The sequence below is a fragment of the Mastacembelus armatus genome, chromosome 24 (genome assembly GCF_900324485.2).
Source record: "Mastacembelus armatus chromosome 24, fMasArm1.2, whole genome shotgun sequence".
In the NCBI taxonomy this organism is placed as follows: Eukaryota; Metazoa; Chordata; class Actinopteri; order Synbranchiformes; family Mastacembelidae; genus Mastacembelus; species Mastacembelus armatus.
Genome location: NC_046656.1, coordinates 17,659,574 through 17,670,478, shown reverse-complemented (window position 1 = coordinate 17,670,478; position 10,905 = coordinate 17,659,574). Strand labels below are relative to the sequence as shown.

Below are 10,905 nucleotides of genomic sequence, written 5' to 3'. Positions count from 1 at the left end.
CTATTTCTTCATTTATTCACTGGGGTTGATCACTTGATCACTTGCAAGTTTAGTCAGCGGTAACATCATACGTCCTGGACCAGGTCTGGACCATAGTGTGAACTGATAAATGGCACTGTCAATGTGCAATGCTAATGTGGCTAAAAATGGAGCTGTGAGTTGTGTTTGACTTTCTGGGAAGACCTGTGAACATGGCCCAACAATAGCTGAGCTTTCTTGTAATTAAAGCGTGCATGCAATGCAAGCTTCTCTGTGGGTCTGATCTTGATCTTTCAATAATAGACTATTGCTCTGTTGCTTATGTTACATATATGTGACTAAGAAATTAACTATAACTTTCGTTTGCCCTTTTTGAGCAATAACTACCTTTGGGGGAAATTTTGGTTGAATCGGAATATCGGAATAAAGAAGCTCAGATCCACAAGATTAGTAGTATATAGAGTTGGGTGTCATCTGCAAGTAGTTTTTAAAGGTGATGTTCGTATAGAACAAGTAAATATGCTTTTTATAATGGCACCGATATTACAACATGTTGTTATTACGGTGTTACATGTTTTCCTGCGATTGCCCTCTTACCTGAAGACCACATGTCCACACCATGGCTGCAGATCTTTGTTTAAAATTTCATTTTCTGTAGGAAAATCTCTCCATACTCAAGCCTTGATCTTCAAGGAAAGGCTGCATTCATTGTTTTTGAAACCGAAGTGCTCTTTGCACTATACACTGATTCATAGTCCAGACCACTATTATGATTCACCGAACATAAAACTGAAGACTGGGTTTGACTGTGAAGCACAAGAAAACATTTCCCCCTGTTTTATCAATATCACAGATACTCAACTAGGGGAATTTCCCCAACACCTCATTTCGTCCTACACCCCATTTTCTTTTGGAGCATCACAATGTCAGTGTCTCCAGTCCTCTTTTTAATAAGACAAATAACAAACCAGAAAGTCGGGGGAGGGGGGTACAAGAGGCCGCAAAAAATGGAGACCTCCACGTTGAGCCCCAGTCGGGCCAGTCACTCAGGGCTCTCGTTTTGACTACAGGGATGTCACAGAATGAATGGGTTTATTGTAACTTTTAGCACCCGGCATGAACATTTGACTGATTGACAATGCCTGGCAATTTGGGAGCTTCCCGAAAGCGATACGTCTGTTGATACCTTGTAGAACATCTGAACTCGAAGAAGCTTCATCGCTTTGTCAAGGGAGATTAGTATCTGCTGAGAGAGTGAGATGTATCAAACCCTGTAAGAGGAAAAGTTGCCGTTTTGGGAAATATGATATCTCGATCAGTATATATGAAGACTGGTGCCACACTCACATCTGCATGCTAAATATGATGCTCCTGCTGGCTAACTGACCTTATCACAAATCCTGAAAATAGAGGGAAACAACTAGCTTGGTTCTATACAAAGATAACAAAAAGTGTCTACCAGAAGCCCTGAGCCTCACTAATGAATACTGTTACGATAGTTTGTATAATACAATAAATCAAAGTGAGACAATAAAGGATTGTGTTCCAGAAAGCTGGAGTCCCTGCAGCTTATTTGGCACCTGGTTCCAGTCAAGAAATACTCCTGCACACATCCTGCTGTGCAACAGTGAACTGTTGCTTTTACGCTTTGTATTAGGATGTAATGGTTAATTAGTGAGCTACAGAGGAGCTGGTAGATGGATTTTAAGTTTGAACAGAGCCAGTTGTTTACCCCTGTTCCCAGTGATAAGTTAGTTAAAGATAGCTTGATATTTAGCATACAACCGATACAATACAACCGTATTGGCAGTCTTCTAATGACTCTTAGTCAGAAACCAAATAACTATATTTCCCAACATGCCAAACCTTTCCTTAAGGTTTTCTTTAATAGAATTTCAACAAGCAGCATTGTGACCATAAGCCTTTCCAACTTTTAGTCCATCACTTCGCACTGCTTTACTGTAGTGTGGGTCATAAACACCATAAGACAGAGCATGTGTTTTTCTCCACTGCGTTACACCTAGTCATACAGCTTTATGGCTTTCATATGTGGCTGTAGGCCTCTAATCGGCACATCTTGCTTCCGTACTACAGTGTGGGTGTTGATCCTGTTTCTGTCTAGTGTTTCTCAAACGTTGTCACATAACAGTATCTGATGTTTGTTACAAAATTGTTTCATATCATGAGTAGTAGTTATGTTTTCTCTGGCATTTAGAATGGTAAATGTCATGGAAACTAAATTACACAATTTATACTTTGTACACAGGTCGGCTGACTGGTGTGGTTACAGTTGTAGACTGTAATGGTAAGTAAACTACATCATCTCCTTATCCCATGTTATCTGCAGATCTTGTTCAGTGATACATAAACCACACTTATTCGTAGCGGTCCACCCAAGGTTTCAATCAATTAAAATCACCATATAATGCACAGAAACATAGAATCACATTTTGTTAGGTTGGTCCAGAATCAAATGAAATGAAACTATAAGTATGTGTGACTGAACAAGTGCTGTTTCTAAGTAGGGCATGCAGTTTACCAGTCAACACATTTTAAGATGATTTCTTTGGCATGCACTGGAGTGAGACACAGTTAGGAAAACGAGATGACAGGCTGCAAAGGTCACAAGCTGTATTCACATTTGACACACAAAACAAATGTTTATGCACCACAGGCCGCTGTAACACCAGGAACCCCCTTCAATTAATACAGTCAGCATTTGTCGGTTGAGAGCAGATTTACACAAGGGAGTGAGTTACTATGATACAGACCCTTTCAGGTCACCTGTCACAATATTTCCTCATTGTGAAATTTGCATTTATTTTTTTTAGTCTAGACCCAGTATGCTTAAAGGGATTTCATTTCCTTTACAACCTTTGATCAAACTCATCACTTACAGGAGAGTAGACTGAAGATGCATCAAGTCACAATCAATATGTAAAAAGTTAAAAGTTATATTAGTGGAGGATTGATTACTTATTTTTAACAAATAATGCACAATGACAGCCTGTTTCACAAATTATAGTATCCTTGGCATCAATTCTACTTACATGATATGACTAAAGATATATGGACAGTCGTGGGCCAAATACAATTAATGTTTTAGGTAATAGTGCACAGAGGCAGTGGGAAAAACATTAAGTGAGGCCCAAAAAGGAGGAAACAGAAAACAGCAACTGTGAGCCAGGTCTCGTCACCCACTGGATGCTATTATAGCAGTGGATTACTGGCTGTGGGTTTATTTACCAATTATATGAAGTGTCCACATACTTATGTATTTTACTTAGCAAATTATGTCTTCCTTTGGTGCAATGACATAAATGGAGGTTGTATTGGATGCTTTGACTTAAAAAGACACATATTGTCGTAGTTCAGTATTATAATAGATATAAAGTACACACACTTAAAATGCATTCTTTTTGTAATTTAGTTTTTATTATGGAGTGAATACTTCTCTTCTGTAATGCAAAGGATTTGTAGATGAGGCAAATGTAAGGAGGTAGGCAAGGTAAGATTTTAGAGTTGGTACAAAAGCAGCAAAGTTTTTAGCATGTTTCTGAATGACACAGCTGAAGTTCCCCACTAACACTTTGACTGGAGCGAGTGTGTATTCAGGAGGGACAGACACCCACACTTCACTGTTTTACTTATGAGAGCAGAAAAGCTGCTGCCACCCCCTCACACTTGTACAAAACACATGACTTCCAGGAAAACTACATAACTCTACATTTCCCCCAAAGAGTTCAGCTGACGATGCCTCACACTTTGATACTTGTGCATTCAGTGTGTACCTGTATTTTAGAATGTAATTCTGCCCACATACTAGTTTTTAATGCTATATAAACTTTAGCAGGAACTATTTTTTGTGTATTGGTTTCCTACATGCAGTGGTGGAAAGTGACTATGTACATTTACTCATACTGTACTTAAAGTACAATTTAGATTTTTTTCACTTATATTTCCATTTTGTTGCTTTAACTTCACTATATTTCAGACTTCATGTTTGTTTACTAGTAACATTTGCATTGATTTTATTGAAGTATCCCTGATAAATTCTAGCTCAGTGTAAAAGTATGCCTAGCACTGAAAACATTAAGTGTAATCAGGAAAATTTACTTAAAAGTACTGAGAACAGTGGTAACAGATTGCTTAAAATAAATCTTAAAAATAACCACTTCCTGTAACACTGTAGCCAGTGATTATCTGATTGCTTTGTAAAATTGAGATAAAAATATGCTTATCACAATTACCCAGAGGCTGAAGTGACATTTATAGTTCAAATGTAACAATATTTTTGTCAATTGTGTGGTCATCTCAGCTCTATTTGTATTTACCAATTATTAATTTACTGAACATGGTGCAGAAGCAAAATATTTCAAGACTTAAATGTATAGTCACATTCAACCACTGAAATATATATTTTCATGAACCTCCTGCATTCCTTCCTTTTGACTTACTTGAAACTATGTAGCATGTCTCCACCTAGTGGTTCCACAGAGAAACAAGCTAACTTGGCAAGTCTAAAAGTTATCAAATATTGATTATATTATGTAAAAGTGTACAGACACAGATTTTAACTAACTGCAATTAAAGCACAGATACAAGAGACAATTAAGGTATTAACTTCTTTAATTTTTTGCAAAACAAGACTTTGAATACAGACAAGCCTGGACTCAGGCAAAGGAATCATACAGTCTTCCCTCCATGCAGCATTGCACATGAACAGAACCTTCTGAAACCCACCAGACCTGATCATGGAATGTAACATGCCCATGTTCACACATTTACCACTCCAGTATTTAAAACTCAGTGCAACAGGGTACTTGTTAAAACAAATGTGCTGTCACCATGAATTTACACAGCAAAAACCAAAACTGCTTTTCTTTTCTTAGGGTCTTGCAGAGTAGTGCTCTAGACACGAGCAACACTGGTCCACCACACAACATGAATGACTATTTGTTTTGCAGTTACTGCAGTTTTAGGATGAAGAATTGAAAAGTGAGGCTAAAGTGTTGGGAATCGGAATGGACGGGGAATAGTTTTAATCAACCTCTTCCATGCGTGAAGCATCATCATCACCTTCACCTTCTAGGGGAGGAATCTCATCTGGGGCAGAGGAAGAGGTGGCCTCCTCTATGGGAACATCATCATCGTCGATACCTATAGATAAAAGGATTGTTTGTTACAGATCAATGCAAGTAACCAGTGTATCACAACTACAAAACTTAAATCTTGTTCTTACCCAGTCCAAGTTTGATCATTCTGTAGATGCGGTTGGAGTGGGTCTGTGGGTCGTCCAGGGAGAAGCCTGAGGAAAGAAGGGCGGTTTCGAACAGCAGGATGACGAGGTCCTTCACAGCCTTATCGTTCTTGTCAGCATCTGCCTTCTGCCTGAGAGTCTCCACAATGGGGTGGTCAGGGTTGATCTCCAGGTGCTTTTTGGCCATCATGTAGCCCATGGTGGAGTTGTCCCTGAGTGCCTGGGCCTTCATGATCCTCTCCATGTTGGCCGTCCAGCCGTAAGTGCTCGTCACAATGCAGCAGGGTGAAGACACCAGTCTGTTGGACACGGTCACCTGGATGAGAAACAGAAGAGACCAGACTTGAACACAGTATGTAAGTGTGTGAGCAGCACTGTGGCACATCTTAAAATCCAACAGCAGGTGAGCTCAAGTTAATTAGCACAAAAGTCATGTTAGACATAACAGACCCAAGGCAACAATTTGTTTACCAGTTGTAGCATACTTTAAAACATGCAGTAAGACCAAATTAAGTATTATCCAGTTTCACATTCTATGACAAGAGATTGTACAAACTGAAACCCAGGCAACTGTTAGAATAGTATGACATTCCTCTTTTTTTTTTTTTTTTTTAAAAAATAGCCACACAATTGCCTAATACTCATTTCCTCACACTTGGCACAAACAGGGCACACTAACAGGAATCTTAAAAGGTCACCTCAAGGCTGCATAAACTCACCACAATACAAGTTGAGAGGAATTAGGGTACCTGTTAAACAAGAGGCTGTCAACTAAAAAACCTAAAATCCTTCAATATAACAGGAAATCATGGGCAGCCATTAGGATGACTGACCTTCTCAACTTTCTTGTCAAGTATCTCCTTCATTAGCTTGCAGAGGCTCTCAAACTTGGCCTTGTCCTCCTCCATCTTTTTCTTATCTTCCTCATCCTCTGGCAGCTCCAGGCCCTCTTTGGTGACAGACACCAGGCTCTTCCCATCAAACTCCTTCAACTGCTGTACACAGTACTCGTCGATGGGCTCTGTCATGTACAGGACCTCAAAGCCACGTTTGCGGACTCGCTCAACAAAGGCAGAGTTGGCCACCTGATCCTTGCTCTCACCTAGAGATAAATATTAAAAGGATCTAATTTTATTACAGTTTGCTTTTAAAACAATGAAGATGTACTTGTTCATGCACACAGTGCAATTGTACAAGCTATTTAAAAAAAAAAGTAAAGTATGCCGACAAGGCATCAGAAAAATCTGCTTTTATGTAAGACTCACCAGTGATGTAGTAGATGGACTTCTGGTTTTCTTTCATGCGGGACACGTACTCTGTGAGGGAGGTTGTCTCATCTCCAGACTGGGAGCTGTGGTAGCGCAGCAGCTCAGACAGTTTCTTACGGTTTTGAGAGTCCTCATGGATGCCAAGCTACAAAGAGGTGACAGACAACTGTTAGACTCCAAAACACCAGGGGCCTGAATCATGAAGTAAGGTTAACCGTTTACCGACCTAAACTCTGGGTTTAACTCAGTATGTTTTAACATGGAAACCAGTTCACAAGATTAGATGACACTATTAAACACATTTCACATGACTCCCTCATAACTTGATTGTAAACTAAGCTAAACTTTACTTCATTATACAGACTCAAAGACCAAACAAATGTTAACTTACATTCCAAGGTTGATTTACTTGTGTAAAGTTAAATCAAAAAAAAAAAATTCAACAAAAACATGCTTTTGGCAACTGTCAGTGTATGCTTGATTTACTTGTGTAAAGTTAAATCAAGCATACACTGACAGTTGCCAAAAGCATGTTTTTGTTGAATTTTTTTTTTTTAAAATAGTAAACTGAGGTTGAGAGAAGTACAATTAGTGTATATTAATTTAGTCTAAATTGAAAAAGCTGTTGATGCAGCCTTCAAGGCTGAAACAACAGACACGTGTAAGAATAAGCTAAACTATGAATCCACAGGATATGCAGGACATATTTTATTTTCTAAAATGCAGCATGATGCATTTTGGATACCTTGATGTTCTTAGAGAAGGCTTCATAGAACTTCTTGTAGTTCTCCTTGTCCTCAGCTAGTTCGGCAAAGAGCTCCAGACACTTCTTGACAATGTTCTTCCGAATGACCTTAAGGATCTTGCTCTGCTGCAGCATTTCTCTGGAGATGTTGAGGGGCAGGTCTTCTGAGTCCACCACACCACGGATAAAGTCTGGAATGAAGAAGTCAAATTAGTCAGGTCTCAGCATTGAATTAAAGCTGTGCCATTTTAAAACAAAAAGTCAGCTTACTGAGGTACTCTGGGATGAGCTCTTCACAGTTGTCCATGATGAAGACCCTCCTGACATACAGCTTGATGTTGTTCTTCTTTTTCTTGTTTTCAAAGAGGTCAAAAGGTGCTCGGCGGGGAATAAACAGCAGGGCTCGGAACTCAAGCTGGCCCTCCACAGAGAAGTGCTGTAAAAGGTAAGAATTCACTTTAGTTTAGGTCAGTGTTGGCTGATGTGCAAGTACACACTAACAGCAGTCATTTCAGCATTTACCTTGACAGCCAGGTGATCCTCCCAGTCATTGGTCAGACTCTTGTAGAACTCTCCATAATCCTCGTTTGTGATGTCGTCAGGGTTTCTGGTCCAGATGGGCTTGGTCTTGTTCAGCTCCTCCTGGTCAATGTACTTCTCCTTGATCTTCTTTTTCTTCTTCTTGTCCTTGTCTTTTGAGTCCTCCTCATCATCTGAGCCCACATCCTCAATCTTTGGTTTGTCCTCACCCTCTACCTTCTCCTCTTTCTCTGCCTTTTCCTCCTCTGCCTCATCATCACTGACCTCCTTGTCACGCTCCTTCTCCACCTACAAATCAGAATGAAGAAATTGTAAAATCAGTTTTAAGTAGTCTGAACTAAAAGAAAGTGCGACATTATCAGGTCAAATTCAATACTTACAAAGAGGGTGATAGGGTAGCCAATGAACTGAGAGTGCTTCTTGACAATTTCCTTGACCCTCTTCTCTTCAATGTACTCTGTCTGGTCCTCCTTCAGGTACAGGACAATCTTTGTTCCACGGCCCAGGGGCTCACCTGTGAGTAGAATTGCACAGCCATTAACACACTTTGTCCAAACTGATTTATTGGGATCTGAAGCAAACACTATACACAAAATACTAATCAATGTTTGTTGTAAATATCTTGTAAGCTACTACAATCTGACTACACAAGTTGTGAGATACCATAGATTTTAAAATGACTGAAATTACAATAAACTTAATTACCAAAATGACTGCCAATGCAATTTTTTTCCAAACCAGCTGTAGCACCAATATGATTAACAAGGCATAAATATGCTGAACCTTTAAATTGTATTGCCAGTTCTAGTAAAAACAAGTGGCTTCTCAAATGTGGTCATTGTAATGGTACATACCGTTGTCAACCTTAACTGTGAAGGAACCTCCAGCAGAGGACTCCCAGGCATACTGCTCGTCATCATTGTGTTTGGTAATGACAACTACCTTCTCAGCAACCAGGTAGGCAGAATAGAAACCCACACCAAACTGACCAATCATAGAGATGTCAGCTCCAGCCTAGAGGGAACATGGTTTATATCTTCAGACACAGCAGTCACAACAGTTTTGAACACTGACAACTGAATCCAAGTCTATTATCACTGTTTGTGCTCCAAGTTAAGCATGTGACAGTACATGGTTACATAGAAGTGTAGTCACTTTACATATGCTGCAATCTACATCATGCCTCACTGTAGTACCTGCAGGGCCTCCATGAAGGCCTTGGTGCCAGACTTGGCAATGGTACCCAGGTTGTTAATCAGGTCAGCTTTGGTCATGCCAATTCCAGTGTCGACGAGGGTCAGGGTGCGGTCAGCTTTGTTGGGGATAATGTCAATTTTCAAATCCTTGCCGCTATCCAGCTTGGAGGGGTCTGTCAGGCTTTCATAACGAATTTTGTCTAGAGCCTGTAAAACATTCCACAAAAATCCATTGAGATGATAGGTGACATTCACAAAAGCACATGTGGCCCTACAGTTTAATTCAAAATTCTAACTTTTTATAGTCACTAAAATGTGCAGACTTACATCAGAAGCATTGGAGATCAGCTCCCTGAGGAAGATCTCTTTGTTGGAATAGAAGGTGTTGATGATCAGGGACATCAGCTGAGCAATCTCTGCCTGGAAGGCAAAGGTCTCAGCCTCCTCCTCTTGGTGCATTTCTTCAGGCATCTGTGCAGAGGGGAAAAAAACAAAACAAAAGCAAAAACATGTTTTAAATTGATCTCAACATTTTCCAGGGAAAACGCCAATAGGGCCTAACGAGGCATTTATTGTCGTGTGATTAGGTCTTAGTTTCGTTATCATAAAACGACATCAAACCAGTTTGGGACAGCTTGGTATTGCAGCAACTATCACGTTGGACAACAACTCGGCGGAAGTTGCCCTTAACCAATATGGCGTCGACCGGCACACACAATGGACTCTGCAGACACGTGCTGAGCGCCAGCCACAGACGAAAATAATACCACTGGGAAATGTGGTTTTAAATATTAACTTGTTACGATGTTCAGTTCAGGTTGAAAGGCGTACAAGACACCGACTTACTCAACATTACTGTTAAGCGCATTTGGACAGTGACCTAAAGATAAGGCCAAATCAACCACTTACGTATGGTTACGTAACTAACGTAACGTTAAAATAATCAAACCGTCAAACGTTAGGGTCGTGATATTGGTTGTACGTTTTCCTAAACGGCCGTGAAGAGATTGTAAAGGTTACAAAACACCACATTATTTGTCGTTATCTAATTACCTTTGAGTAACTACAAACTAACTATAGAATTTTGCTCGTAAAGGTAATGAAGAACGTTTTTGTTGGTCTAAACCGGACTGGGTGTGAATTTTCACAACCAGGCCCTTCAAACAAACAGCGCTGTCATCTTCACCACACCTGCCTTGGTGCAGCCCAAACCTGGCCCAACTGTGGGGCGGAGTGCCGCATTTCGTTAGACCGTTCAGCAGCATCACAAAGAGTCTGTTAGCATGCGACAATCTCACAATACACGGATTAACGTAACGACCGTCTAACGGGTACGCAAATAGACAAGTGATAATATTAACATACTAATTTAGATGTAACGTTAGCTCACAAAACGGTTCTGATGCTCACCACTTCTCATTAAGACACAGCCGCGGAACAATAACTGTGCTGTGCTAGTGAGTCAAATATTCAGACCATCATGTATTCTACGGACGAGCAAACATTGGTGTACATACCTTGTTTATTTCGTTGACTATTCTTGAATAAAATGCAACCAATAAATTGTCCCCGTTGCTCTCCGACGCAAGAAAATGGAAAGGGACTTCCTTTTAATAGACCGGAATCTTTATACACATGCCCTACAGTGTGCGGCCGTATCCATCCGCGGTGCATCACGTACCAGTAAAACTAGTCTGTGGGTAAAAGGTAATTCAATAACAGGCAGTTTTATTTTATTAAAATATATTGACTTTCAATTAAAGGAATTATAGGAATTATAAGGACATAGCGAGTAGACATTGTTATTTGTTATAATTAAGAAATTTAAAAGGATTGAATTTCACAACATAATGTATTACATGTTAGTGTTTGTAGTCCGAGGTTATACGCGACCTTGGTAAATAATAATAATAATAA

At 39.9% G+C, this 10,905-nt stretch overlaps 1 protein-coding gene across 1 annotated transcript; it reads right to left on the bottom strand.

Annotated features, from left to right (window-relative positions):
• Positions 1–4,623: 4,623 nt before the first annotated feature.
• hsp90ab1 (heat shock protein 90, alpha (cytosolic), class B member 1) lies at positions 4,624–10,648 on the bottom strand. The gene is made up of 12 exons (XM_026318119.1): positions 10,506–10,648; positions 9,316–9,459; positions 8,989–9,195; positions 8,647–8,806; positions 8,173–8,306; positions 7,775–8,080; positions 7,523–7,688; positions 7,253–7,443; positions 6,505–6,652; positions 6,073–6,341; positions 5,222–5,555; positions 4,624–5,139 (listed from the first exon to the last, which is right to left on the bottom strand). The coding sequence occupies exons 2-12, from the start codon at positions 9,457–9,459 to the stop codon at positions 5,021–5,023; spliced, it is 2,178 nt and encodes a 725-aa protein (XP_026173904.1). The 5' UTR covers positions 10,506–10,648; the 3' UTR covers positions 4,624–5,020.
• Positions 10,649–10,905: the final 257 nt, after the last annotated feature.

Excerpts from the sequence above, each read along its gene's own strand:
- hsp90ab1 (XM_026318119.1), bottom strand. The coding sequence starts at position 9,459 with ATGCCTGAAGAAATGCACCAAGAGGAGGAGGCTGAGACCTTTGCCTTC. Across the intron at positions 9,196-9,315 it reads TGATCTCCAATGCTTCTGAT|GCTCTAGACAAAATTCGTTA; the intron begins GTAAGTCTGCAC and ends AATGTTTTACAG. Across the intron at positions 8,307-8,646 it reads CACAGTTAAGGTTGACAACG|GTGAGCCCCTGGGCCGTGGA; the intron begins GTATGTACCATT and ends TTCTACTCACAG.